Source organism: Berghia stephanieae, chromosome 8 (genome assembly GCF_034508935.2).
Source record: "Berghia stephanieae isolate SIO BIC M18660-M18661 chromosome 8, UCSD_Bste_1.3, whole genome shotgun sequence".
Lineage (NCBI taxonomy): Eukaryota > Metazoa > Mollusca > Gastropoda > Nudibranchia > Aeolidiidae > Berghia > Berghia stephanieae.
The window spans coordinates 12297965-12312964 of NC_088367.1; the positions used below are offsets into that span (position 1 = coordinate 12297965).

At 34.3% G+C, this 15000-nt stretch overlaps 1 protein-coding gene across 1 annotated transcript in view; it reads right to left on the bottom strand.

Moving 5' to 3' along the window:
- Positions 1-10538: 10538 nt before the first annotated feature.
- LOC144978175 (secreted frizzled-related protein 1-like) overlaps positions 10539-15000 on the bottom strand; it is a 61204-nt gene continuing 56742 nt past the window's right edge. Inside the window, exon 5 of the mRNA XM_078923886.1 lies at positions 10539-12272. Coding sequence (XP_078780012.1) covers positions 11575-12272 — 698 coding nt within the window. The 3' untranslated portion in view covers positions 10539-11574. The remainder of the gene's footprint in view (positions 12273-15000) is intronic.

Sequence of the window (15000 nt, forward strand, 5' to 3'; positions counted from 1 at the left end):
TATATATATATATATATATTATAAAAACAAAAACCATGAAATGATAGTGCTCAACTTTTCTTTTCCACTTCCTGATGAGAGCTAACGCTTGTAACAAATTTTATAGAAGTTAAATACGTATAATTATACTTGAAATGTTTTATATATATATATATATATATATATATATATATATATATATATATATATATATATATATAAAGACACACGTATACAGACGTCGCAGGCTCAAAGCTTCGCCAATCAACGGGTCTCTCTTTTCGGCTGTAGATAGAAGAATCTGATCGTCGGACGTTGCTTTGATTTTTTTCACTACATTATCTGTATATTATTTTCTGTTATAATAATAGTATCAAGAAATTCCCTGGAAATACCAGATATTCGATTCTTCAGCAAAAACGAGGGTCATTTTAACCCTCTCCTTACCACCTATTGGAAAATCGTCACATTTGTTACGATGCAACCGTCACTTTTCTCATCCAGATTTTATTTCTTTTTGCAATCGCTATAAAAACTTGACATTCTGTAATAGAGCCCATATTGTCGAACAATATTATGTATAGAATGTGCTTGTTGCTTTTCTGTTTGAGAAAAATATGTCTGTTTTTGTGTTGGGTGGGTGTGAAGTTTGGGGGAAAATTCTGAAAATGGCTGGTAAGGAGAGAGTTAATCGAATCGAAAGGCTTGGGAGGACGATTTTCCTCGCCAAAATCTTAAATATGTGAGTCTCTTTTTCCCCAGAGTATGTCAATATGAAGGAAAAAAAAGCAGTTCTTCGGAGCCTTTAGGCTAATGGAGCCGACGTTTATCCCGGTTTCTATAGCGTGAAACGGACAATAGCAATTGCTTGTTATCCTTTGGATAGGACGCTAGTCAAAGTTCTTTCCGCTAAATCTTAACTGAATCAGCTACCCACCCATTCACTGCTGGGCGGACAGGGGGGTTAGAAAAAAATCTCGACTGCACCCGGGATCGATCTTGGTCCCTTTGCGTGTGAAGCGTGTGCTCTATCTACCAACTGAGCTATTGCGAACCCCCAATAATATAAAGAAAAAGCTGGTATTTTATTTCATCTAGAGCCTTTTCTATTGTCTTGTCACAATACTATAATAATATATATATTAGTAGTCCTTGCTAACCTAAAAACTGATGGGCAGCGGACAGATAGCGGACAGACGGTTTCGAACCAGGTAAAGGCTAATAGTATGGATGGTATAAGCTTGGCCCAGAAACTCACAACATTGCCATCCTGAAGTATAACGGACCAACACACAAAACTGTGTGTAACCTTGAAACTTTTATAGTCTGGTTAATACAGTTAAATGAGAATTACTCATAAACGCGGATGGCAAAAAGCAATAACAAAGACCCGAGTGACGTCAACTTCGTTCTATCTATACACATAAGTCAGCTGCTGTACACACTGATCTCATTGCCCCCCCCTCTCCCCCACCCTTTCACCCCCTATCTACTGCCTACATACCCTACACAATCGCCAACATCCTTTAAACAAAAAACGATAAAATCATTAGCCTAAATAATTCATGAAAAACAAACAACCAAATACTTAAAAAATGATATAGAGATAAAAAAACAACATGACACAAATCAATTAGCATAAAAAAAATAAACAAAATCAACGCATAAAAAATTCAGCACTTTCTAACTCATCTTCCCCCCCTCCCCCCCCCCCCCCTTCTCAGTTACTCATTGAAATCCACCACAGCACGGTCTTAAATGAGTTTATGATCACCCATTGGGCTAAATGCCAGAGTATTTATACAGTCAAACCTGCAAAATGCTAGCAGACTTCCACAGTTTTTTGACAGAACATCCTGATCATATTTTTTTGGCGAGAAATATTATTTTTTTTACTAAAGATTACATAAAATGTGTATGAGGAAATCCCGACAACTTAGTTGGTAGACCATTCGCTTTACACGCAAAAATACCGAGATAGTTCTTGGTAAAAATAATATAATATAAAAAAATTGAGCTTTTATATAGTGCCCTATCCACTAAACGTGCTCAAAGCGCTTTACAAAGGGTCCCTGGCCAACAGCAACACGTAACATATAGAGCGTGACATGACGCCTGTTAGGCGGTATTACAATTTTTTTTCCCGACAGAGACAACGCTGTTAGTGGCCAGGTACTCATTTTACACCTGAGTACGGTGAGAAATTGTGAGTAAATAGCCTTTTCCGAAGACTCAACTATGCGCCGAGCGAGGGTCGAACCCAGGACCTTTCGATTCGAAAGCGAGTGTCATACCACAAGACCACATAGCCTCACAAATTGTAAAGTCGAGATTATTTTTCTAAACCCCTTCCCTGTCCACTTAGCAGTGATTGGGGTAGCTGGGTATGTTAGTCCTGGAAAAAAGTACTTTGCGATAGACTAGCGTGAAACAGACAATTACTATGCATAACAAATTATGCCTATAGGGCACTGGTATATCGTGTAGCAAGCAATTTCTATTGTCGATTTCACGATAGAGAAACTGGGATAACCTCTATGTTCATGTTCCTAAAGGCTCCGAAGGACTATTTAACCTTAAAATAAAAAAAAATATGATGATAATCCCCAAAATGATATAAAGAGATTTTAAAGCACTCGTCGGTTTAAGACTTAAGATATCGATATTATTAATCAAACGTTTTCCGCCAAAAATCAGACAAAGCCTTTTGACAGTGAATGATATAATATACCTGGCAATGTGTTAGACAGAACACACAAATGCAGTGAGCAATTCCCTAAACTAAAATTAATAAACTTTAAAAAGAATATATATATATATATATATATATATATATATATATATATATATATATATATATATATATATATTATATGGCGCATCGTCTTAAAGCGGTGTTCTGTGGGATGAATTGGACCCTTAAAAAATAAAATTAGAAACAAGATATTAAGAAATACGAACTTTAATCTTTTTCAATGTAAGAAATTTTATCCAATCTCCTCTATAACAAATCAAAATTAATCCCAAGTTTCATATTCATGGCTATAAACTCGATTTCCAACACCCATTTCATCCCGAGATAATACGGTTACACACACACACACACACACACACACATATAACAAATATATATATATATATATATATATATATATATATAATCATAAACGGAGATAATAAAATAAAGAATGTGAAAATAGTATTGAAATGATTGAGAACAATTCTCAGATGTCAATAAAACAGAAACCAACCAAAGGGTTGAAAACAAAACCCTACATGTAACCCAATCCATAAAATCCATAAAATCAGGACGAACAGAGCTCTTTTGTTTGGAGGAAAAATAACATAGAATCATTGGAATCTATTTAAAGAAATAGGGTTAGGGGGCATTATCACCTATTAATAGATGATAATGGTTAGGGGTTAAAATTTAATCCGCGAAGCCCAAGTTAAATTTTTTGCCAACGAGTACAGAATTATTGGGATGTCTTAAAATTAAAAACCTAATTTTTATGGATTGATATATGACTAACTTGCAAACTCATTTTGAATTAAGGGTAATTCAATCACCCCTTGACTCAAATCATTATTTATATTTTAAAAATGCAAGGGCATAATGATCCGTCCTTAATTTGACGGCGCAAATCATCAACCATCTTGCTGCTCTGTTGATTGCCAGATTTATTTGCGGGCACCCACAGATTTTATTACCGGATCGAGATTTGTCGTTGATAAATCAAAAGATTCGTCTCCAACTATTCTTTAATTCCACAATGCAGTAATATGTTACAGTGAATGATATAATGAGACGGATGGTGAAAAGGTTTGAACTGAGATATTGCCAATTTTAGTTGGAAGGTCAATTTTTATTCAAAATGAGTCTTGGATAAAATCAGCACTTTTTGTACATCTTCAGGAAATATCAAAGCTTAATTTCACTTCTAAATATTTTTTTACAGCTAGTCAAGTTGGAAAATTATGAAGTTTGAGAAAAGTTGCTGGATACTTTTCTTGTACATCTGACCATAACTTCATTAAAAATCATCCGGTTTACTTCAAATAATGATTAAAATGCTCTGGGGAGCATATTCTTTCAGAAAATGCAAAACGTGTAAATCCAAAATGTTCACCTTCCGACTGATTATGTCATGCATTGACACATATAATAATTAAAAACAGATGAATGCCTGTTCGTGAAAGCCTTTTTGCCCCTGGCAAATATTGCGCGGGCTCTCGACTAGTAAAACTAAAAATAAATTTAAAAAACCAAAACAAAACAAAACAACAACAACAAAAAATTGTACAAAAAATTCAAGCCGTTATGACAATTTGAAATATTTTATATCCGAAAATAATTCTGGAAACTAAAAACAAAAACAAAAACAAAAAACAATTACATAAAAAAGCGAGGAAATAGTGAAGAAATAAACAAAACGAATTAAGAGAAAATAAGGTATCATTGCATTAAAAAAAATATCATGTTATAATTATTTTGAACATTGATAAATGTTTTATCTTATATTGAATTACTAGACCCAATACTATTTTCTCTCCAATCCGGCATTGAATTATACAAAATGACGTGAATAAGTTTATCTTTCTTAAAATGAAAAAAAGTAGTAAATCTATTTATTATTTAACATTAAATACGACATCTATGAACCAAATGATCAAAGATTAAAGCTAAAATAAAACATTTTAAACATTTTTTAAAAGAACGAAAAAAAAAAAAAAAAAGGATTGGGGGCTGGGAGACTGGGGAGTGTCAGTTTCTTTCCGCCAAAATAACATATCAAAGATATCACATTTCAAAGGGATTTTCTCTTCGCTTTTTAGGTTGCTTGGAGTTTTTTTTTTAATAATGCCAAACTCTTAAAAACGCTTATTTAAATTTTGGCTAGAAAATTTTTATTCTTCAAACATCGATCAATTAAAATGAAACGTCATCTTGTCAAAAAAAAAACTCTCAAACTTGGGACTTCCGTGAAGTCCCAGGTTTGAGAGTTTTTAACAAGATGAGAGTATTTTTAATCGATTGATATTTGAAAGAGCAGTTCTGGCCAAAATTTTTTATTACGTTTTTTTTTTTTCAAAGAGCATGGCAGAATATAGAGGAATTTGCGAATAGGTTCAATAAATATAAAGGCGAACTGAACTTGACGATCACAAAGTGGTTCCTTTAGAAATTTTCATAAAAAGAAATTGAAGGAAAAGATTAGTAAAACAAAACAAAAACCATGTAAGAAAAAGAAAGAAAGCGGAAATTCAACAGATAGACACCTTAATAATATATATAGATAACGCCATAATAAATTTGAATATAAAAAGGAAAAACACACAACAAAAAACACCACCAACCATGATGTAACTTGTTTTAAAATTACATTTATGTTTGAAACACGTTTAGTGTTAAATCAGCACCTATGTAAAAGAGTGGGAAAATGGTCACTTCCCAAGACAGCCCTGTACTGGACAGCAGATGGGAAGAGAAAGCTGGGGGAGACCCTAAAGAAACCTGGCGAAGGACGATGGAAAAAGAAATAAAGGAAGCAGGCCTGTCCTGGAATACAGCCACCGCCAAAGCAGCCGACCGCAAAAAAAAAAAATATATATATATATAATATATTTAAAAAAATGAAGATCCTGGTGGATTCCCTATGTGCCCACAGAGGATTATGTAGTAAGAATAGGGATCAACAATCGTAACGTTACGTCCCTCGTAATGACGCATAGTAACTGGTTCTAAACTATCGGCCCAATGGCGGACGCCAATATCTCCATCGCCGACCTTTTGAAATACATCTCCGACGAGCATAAGTGTGTATTATCCAGAGGAGAAAAAACATAAATCTGATCATGTTTTGACTTTTATACATTCTGATCACATGACATGTGAAAACGTTCTAGCCAGCATGAAGAATAAAAAGTACCAATTTTCTTAGTTTAGAGCCAAGCTGCTGGTTACTGGGCGGATGTGACATCAGACTATTGAATCCAATCAAGTATGTAAAATAAATTAATAGAGCCATTGAATATTCTTTAAGGTCAGATTCTTTCCATCAGCGCTACTGATGAACTCGATTGTCCCTAGAATATTGATAGTGGGACAAAGAGGACTGATTAAATTACAGACAAGTAAAATATATTTTAAAGAAGAAGAAAAGAACGGACATGGAATTAGCAAGATTATAACCTTGTGTTTTAGAGTTATTCAAACTTTAAATGTCGCCAAGACACAAGTCTAAGATCCTTGCCAAAAAGGTTACATTCAAATGATTGGTTATACATAAAATGCGGTATTTATACAAGCACAAGTATATGATATATATATATATATATATATATATATATATATATATATATATATATATATATATATATATAGTAGAACATATTGAATCATTTGGAAATAGAATTTAATTTTACACTATGAAAGCAATAATCAAACAAATAAAAATTTATTTAGAACATTATTCTTCTGACAGTTTTACAAAACCCAACTAGATCATCAAAAAGTCATCGTATTCTCGTTATGTGGGATATAACAAATAGTGTATATCATATACATCCGATCACGTGGTTTGGCTCTTGCATGCCATTGGTCAATTGCTTCTCTATGTGTTGTTGATATCAACGTTTTTAACTAGTTAGTTACCGTATTCTGGAAAAAAATAATTAGGATTTAAAAATTTGGCCAGAAAACTGGTCCTTCAAATATCGAGCGATTTAAATGACCCTAATCTTGACAAAAACTCTCAAACCTGGGACTTAGCGAAGTCCGAGACTGGAGAGTTTTTGCCAAGATGAGGGTCATTTAAATCCATTGATATTTGAAGGATGAGTTTTCTGGCCAAATTTTTAAATCATAGTTTTTTTTCAGAGTACGGCAGATAATTGGTTAAATGGACATTTTATTGTACTGAATTTCCAATTCAAAAATATTATATAAGACTTACTTGGAAGAAAAGGCAAAATAATTTAGCCAAAACCTGAACTATGGTATAAATATGATAAGATGTTTATTTATCTTAAAAAATTGTCTAAATAAAACTTGTAACTATAAGGAAAAAAAACACACAAAAAATAACAACAATTACAACAAAAAAGCGAAATAAAACAAAACAACAACAAAAAATAAAACAAACAAAAAAACAACCCAACAAAATACAGCTACGATGATTATAGCCAGTACAAGGATTAACATGGGTATTGCAATGATACAAAACAATATTTCTCGTGGGAGTGTTCCTCTGATTTTATAAATTCTGATGAAAAGAAAAAACAAAACAAAAAAACAAAAAAACAAAAAGCAAAAAAAAACAAAAAAAATTGCAAAAAAAAACAACAAAAAAAAACAAAAAAACAAACAAACAAAAAAACAAAAAAATAACCCCAACAAAACAAACAAAACAAAAACAGTGGTTAAATCGGAGACTACAATAAATAGAGACGTGAAACCTAGGGGCTCCTTCCGTGTGTTCAATGTCAAGTCGGTAAACATGGCATAATTTGTGTATTGATGGTATCTGTCTAAATACAACATTTCTTTCATTTCTTCCATTTCTTCCCCCTATATCAATTGTACAAATACACAGAAGGTTTCTAATCTGAGAGAATTTAGTGAGAAGAAATCTGATCTGAATATAGAAAGCTGCGAAAAACCGTGCCAAATTTCAAATGTAATACATATTATAAATATTATGAGCGAGAGGATGTTTACCGACTTGACACGACCTGACATAGACACGCATCGTCTGCTATTAAAACCCTATTGCCACTTCAGAAGTTTCGCGTCTCTATAAATCGCCGCCTCCGCCGGTTAAATGGAATGGAAGCCTCAGTTTAACTTACAACAAATACAGATGATGTGAATGTTTCGGGTCTCCCCTTTGTCAAACAAACACGATGAATGAGACACCAAAGTCAATGATTGCTTTTAGTGTCTAAGTTTTCGTGTTTTGTTAATAGAAGGAAAACCGGAAACGTCCACATTTTTTTGTAGTCGTAGATTTTATAGAAGCCTCTGTTCCATAATTGAACTATTTTTGTATATTATTTCTTCAATCTTCAAACAGCAAAATTTGAAATAAATTATGGCGCTGGGACGTTTTCTAAATTGTATTTTATCATTAAAATGTTTAGTTTGTTGCTAAAATTTAATCTTGTAAGGCTATAATGTGGTCTGGTGGTATGACAATCGCCTTTGCACTGGAAGGGTTTAGGCCTAATTCCCACTCTGAGCGAGCGCATCGTTGTTGAGGCTCGAACCCAGTACCTTAAATCTGAAAGCGAGTGTCATACTACTAGACCACATAGCAGCACATCTTTCATAGAAATCGACAAGACCAATCATGGCGACCACCAAAATATAGGTATCTATTTCGTGTTCTTGTGTTTCAATAATAATAATAATAATAATAATAATAATAATAATAATAATAATAATAATAATAATAATAATAATAATAATAATAATAATGATAATGATAATAATAATTTAAAACGAAAGTTAAATAGGATGGAATTGGAGCGAGAAATCACAAGCATCGCCTTGAGCTACAATAACAAGTGATGAAATGGTATGACCTCTTTTCAATCATTATAGGCTTCAACAGTCGTGACGTCACTTCCCACGTAGTGACGCATAGTAACTTAGTAACTGGTTCTAAACTATCGAAACAATGGCGGACGCCCTTATGAAATAATTCTCTGACGAGCATAAAAGTGTATCCAGAGTAGAAAAACATTATAAATCTGTGACATGTGAAAAAAGTTCTAGCCAGTATGAAGACTAAAAAGTATCGATTTTCTTTGTTTAGAACCAAGCTACTGGTTGCTGGTTGCGGATGTGACATCAGACTACTGAATCCATTTGTTATTTTAAAATATCTATTATTGGTTGAATAGGGTTACTCCAATTTACACGATTACAAAAAAATCATTGAAAAATTATCTTATATTATTTATTATCACAACACGATGAAGTCCATACAATAATTATTGGCATTGATGAAAGATAACACATTGACTACAATATAGGTACATACATCTAAGATTTGACGCAAAATATAGATACGATAACTCACAATTTATAACATTATTCATTATCAACTGTATCAAGTTGTATAATATATTATCATTATTATATCATAACCCCATGTTTGGGATATTATACGTACAACGATCTCATCTACTTTGCTTATTAAATAACATACGGGAACTTACTTCAGTAATATCAAGTTGTATTTCTATCAAAATTATAACTCTATGTGTGGATAAAACGTTCGACGATCAATTCTATTTAACTTATAAATAACATATTATACAAAAATGAATATAACAGGTTAAAAAACTTCAAAGACACTAGACACGAAACGTTTCAAGCATAAAAATCTCCTCTTACCATCTTCAGAAAAATTGTCACATTTGTTAAAATACAACCATGTTTTCATTGCTTTGTTGTTGGTTGCTGAAGAAAGGTTTTGAGCCCGAAACGTTCCGTGTTTGTTGCCATTTTGTTATTTTTATTTTTTAAAATGTTAAATTAATTTTTTGTTTATTACTTTTTACAGTCCAAATCTTCTAGCAGCTTAGGTGTCGCTATAAATAACATAAGTGACTACTGCTCTTAACTGTGTTACGTTGGAATAAACCAGACGCCAAAGGTTGAAACTCAAATAGGATTTACCCCCCCCCCCCCCCCCCACAAAAAAAAAAATGACAACATGAGATTTTGGGCAGTTTCAGAAGTTCCCTTAATTCTACGCAACAAAAGAGTTCTTCTTCTTCTTCTTCTTCTTCTTCTTCTTCTCCTTCTTCTTCTTCTTCTCTTCTTCTCCTTCCTTCTCCTTCTCTTCTCCTTCTCCTCTTCTTCTTCTCTTCTTCTTCTCGTCTTCTTCTCGCTCTTCTTCGTCTTCTTCTCGTCTCTTCTTTCTTCTCTTCGTCTTCTTCTTCGTCTTCTTCGCTTCTCTTCGTCTTCTTCTCCTTCTTTTCTCTTCTTCTTCTTCTTCTTCTTCTTCTTCTTCTTCTTCTTCTTCTTCTTTCTTTTTTCTTCTTCTTCTCTTCTTCCTTCTTCTTCTTCTTCTTCTTCTTCTTCTCTCTTCTTCTCTTCTTCTCTTCTTCTCTTCTCTTCGTTTCTTTCCTTTTCGTCTTCTTCTTCGTCTTCTTCTTCTTCTTCTTCTTCTTCTTCTCTCTTCTTCTTCTTCTCTCTTCTTCGTTCTTCTTCTTCTTCTTCTTCTTCTTCTTCTTCTCTTCTTCTTCTTCTTCTTCTCTTCTTCTTCTTCTTCTTCTTCTTCTTCTTCTTCTCTCTTCTTCTTCTTCTCTTCTTCTTCTTCTTCTTCTTCTTCTTCTTCTTCTTCTTCTTCTCTTCTTCTTCTCTTCTCTCTTCTTCTTCTTTCTTCTTCTTCTTCTCTTCTTCTTCTTCTTCTTCTTCCTTCTTCTTTCTTCTTCTTTCTTCTTCTTCTTCTTCTTCTCTTCTTCTTCTTCTTCTTCTTCTTCTCTTCTTCTTCTCTCTTCTTCTTCTTCTTCTTCTTCTTCTTCTTCTCTTCCTTCTTCTTCTCTCTTCTTCTCTCTCTTCTTCTTCTTCTTCTTCTTCTTCTTTCTTCTTCTTCTTCTTCTTCTTCTTCTTCTTCTTCTTCTTCTTCTTCTTCTTCTTCTTCTTCTTCTTCTTCTTCTTCTTCTTCTTCTTCTTCTTCGGATTAAGACAACCAGCGACATCGTGTTGACGATTAATGCTACTCTGTAGTATATACTACATTAGGTGGACAGATAAGACGTTTTTGAAGGCAACCATGTTGGGCGCTAAGACAATTTCGTCTGGGAGGCTGTTCCATTCCTTTACTGCTTTGAGGGAAGAAATTCGATTATTTGTGAGATTTTTGGCCATTTCCCTAAAAAAAATATTGGCGATTAGTTCACTCTAACCAAAAAAAAAATTTAAAAAAAAAAAAAAAAAAAAAAAGAAAGAAAGAAAAGCAAGTTTAGATGATGCGTCATACAAGAACCATTGTGAATGCAACATAATATAATATTATATATAGTATTGCAATCTCTTGACTTGTAAGTATAAAATATTGTATGAAGTAAATACAGACATTTATAGCGACCTCATTATAGTTTACTCTCTGTACGTGAGCGGACTTCTTAGTATAATAAATCACTTTTAAAAAGTCCACCCTGCATGCTTTAAACAGCATAAAGGGCATACATTGAATGTGTTTTTAATAAAGATTTATTTATATTAAGAGAATAAGAAGACGAGGCAGAAGCTTCGAGCACCTAAATATAAGCTAAACTTGTGGCAGAAGTTTATGATATAATAATTTGAGACAATACAAACAATAACTTGTTTGTTTTATTTCATTATAACGGCCGTGCTATATTAATTTGTGCATGATGAATTACGACAAAGCTGAACACAGCTTTGGATGTAGATACACAAAACAAGAACCAAACGCGCCGCCATCTTTTATTCTCAGCTATTTTTAGAAAAAATAGTGTACTGAATTATATAAATTGACATGAAGTGAGTTTGGATTAATCTTCGAAGGAATCTATGACGTCATGGATCGACATATTCCGCGAAGCACCGGCCAGTCAGTTGGCCGCTTTCATAAAATTGTCCAGGGCCTTGTCCTCCCGGGCCCATTTCTCTCGTTGATTGGACCCGGATTCGGGCCTGTTCGCGTTCATATTCGTCGTCGTATCGTTCCTAGTTCCCTTTCTATTCCTATTCTTTCTATTTTTCCCTCTCCCTTTCCCCTTTTTCCCTTTCCCTTTCCCCTTCTTCTTCCCCTTTCCTTTTTTCCCTTTCCCCTTTTTCCCCCTCTTCCCGTTTTTATCCCTTTTCCCCTTTTTCCCTTTACCCCTTTTCCCTTTCCCCTTTTTATTCCCCTTAACCTTTCCCTTTTTTACTCCACCTTCGCTGCCCCCGTCCCCAGATTTCATCGAGTCCACTCCATTCTTGGACAACTCACTGAAAATTCCCTCACACGTTTTCGATTTGCGAATAGCTTTGAGCCCCTTTCGAAATTCCTTGTTTCGTTTCTTCCAGGGGATTCCAAAAATGATGATCATTTTGTCTCCCCGTTTGTGACCCATGAGTAAATAACGCTCTTGGGTTTTGTTGATGGTTTCACATACACAGGAAGCGCCTCCTTGGATGACAGGCGTCAACTTCCGGGCTTCCCTCTTGCTGATGCCATTGGCCACCTTGTAGAGTTTCCTCTTCTTCCGAAGAACGAGCTCTCGATTCCCGAGCACATCATTGAAGCTTTTAAGGGTTGCTTTGATCACTGGAAGATAAAAATAAAACAAACAAATAATAAGAATTATGAAAAAACCGAAACGATGAATTGGATAGAAAAATAAAATGAGTGAACTGGACCGTAGCCATTGTTAACGTATTGCCTGACACTGACCAAAAAAATGACGTCAAAAGACAAGTCTTTGGCCACAAAAGAAAACATATCGTGCGGCTATGTAGTCTTGTGGTATGACATTCGCTTTCGGATCGGAAGGTCCAGGGTTCGAGCCTCGCGCTCGGCGCATAGTTGAGTCATTGGAGAAGGCTCTTCACTCACATTCTCTCACCGTACTCAGGTGTAAAATGAGTACCAACCGTTAACAGAGTTGTCTGTGTCAAAAAAATTGTAATATCGCCTAACAGGGGTCATGTCCCGTCCTACATGTTAAATGTTGATGTTGACCAGGGACCCCTTGTAAAGCGCTTTGAGTACATTTAGTGGATATTGCGCTATATAAAGCTCAATTAAAAATTTATTGTGAGTTGTATTCATTAGGTCAACCAATGGAATCACTTGTTTCCTTGAACTCTACTAACGACAACTCACTAGACGGTGAAAAAAACCTTTAAAAAATGACGACAAACTATAGATAGTTCGAAGATGATGTCACTCATGTGTTTGTTATTGTTTTTTGCCATCCAGGTTTATGAGTAGTTCTCACTAAACTGTAATATCCAGACTATAAACGATCATGGTTACACACAGTTTTGTGTGTTGGTCATTTATACTGCCGGATGGCAATATTGTGAACTTATTAGCCAAGTGCATACTATCTATAAGTCCTTGATGGTTTTCGTGTCAGGCGATAGATAGTATGCAGTTGACGTCACTCTCGTCTTTGTTATTGTTTTTTGCCCCCACGTTTATGAGTAATACTCACTAAACGGTGTTATCCAGACTATAAAAGTTCATGGTTACACATAGTTTTGTGTGTTGGTCCGTTATACTTCCGGATGGCAATGTTATGAGCTTCTTAGCCAAGCGCATACTATCTATATGATAACGATGGCAATGACTGGGACTCGTATAAAAGGGATCAACAAGCAACAGTGTAGGACAATGAATCAAACCTAAAGTCACTTAAAGACCTCCCATAGGAAGGGGTTGGGGGGGGGGGGTGAAGTTACTTGCTATGCCATTTATCCCCTTATTTAAAATTACTAGTAAAAAGCCCGCAATTTCGCGGGGAAAGAACTATTTTCATTCGATACTGTACTCACCATCATTTAATGAGGGTAGATTGGTAAACAACGTTGTCTGTGTAATTTGGTATATCTTCGGTTGATTTTTCTGTGTGGCCCAATAATATATTTAATAATATATTCCCTCAACTAACCCCAAGAAAAAATTAAACCTAGTACCTTTAATTAACCCTAATAGGAAAAACAAACACCCTAGCACTTTAATAAGACTTATGACTAACCCTAATAGGAAAAAAATCATCCGATCTCGAGCTAACCCTAATAGAAAAAAATCATGACAAATTGAATAAATAAACGCCTGACAAAAGATTAAAGGTGAAAATACAAATTTAAAGAATACTGGGGATGTAGGAGCTTTCGGAATATCTCCCCTTTACTTAACTTATGGAAAAACAAACACCCTAGCACCTTTATTAAGACTTATGACTAACCTCTCGAGCTAACCCTAATATAAAAAAAACAACTCTCGGACTGCTTTGCACTACCTTTCAACTTTCAATACTTAACAAATCAAAATGGCGGCCGAAAATCAAAACAATGGTCAAATAAGGAAATGTTAAACTTTCACAAATCTATCAAGGTTCGTTCTAGAGTTTTTAAAATACTTCTATATAATGACAAATTGAATAAATAAATGCCTGACAAAATATCAACGGTGAAAATACAAATTTAAAGAATACTGGGGATGTAGGAGCTTTCAGAATGTCTCCCCTTTACTTAACTTATGGAAAAACAAACACCCTAGCACCTTTAATAACACTTATGACTAACCTCTCGAGCTAACCCTAATAGTAAAAAAAGAATCAAAATGGCGACTGAAAAACCTTCATGTGATCAAGTGAATAATATCACTATGAATGCCACGATTTGCTGAAAAATGCCAACACACACACACACACGCACACACATGTATACACCACACACAACACACACACACAAACATATATACACACACACACACACACACATATCATAACAAAACTGATCACCGCTAAATCAACAACACAACGGAAGTAATAATAATACTTGATGTCATAAATAGATGACGCAAATTGACAACTTTTTACAGTGTCAAAATTAGTTGATTTTGGGAGCCAAGTGTCGTCGGTACATATTTTATGATATTATCTGTTTGACTCAACGAACTTTCAAACTGACTTTAAATGATAAAAGGAAATCAAGTTATCTGTTTATCTATCTGTAAAAAATACATTTCTAATTTTCAAATCTTTCAGTAGAGTTGTGCGCCTTATCAATTTTTTTATTGACTCAAATAAGCACAATGTTCTCCACAATGCTATATTTTTTTAAGAAAGGATGTTTTCCGAGGTGCTTTCTGTCTTTGTCTTGGAATGAGATTACTTCGTTTTGTCCTAGCCCTTGACTGGGAGGGAAACATTTAAAGGTATAGCTATAGTTTTAGGAGATAATGTTGTTTTTCTTTTTCAATGTAAATCATATCTCTGTAGTGTACTGTTATAATCGTTGTTTCGAATAGAGAGTGTAAGCATTTG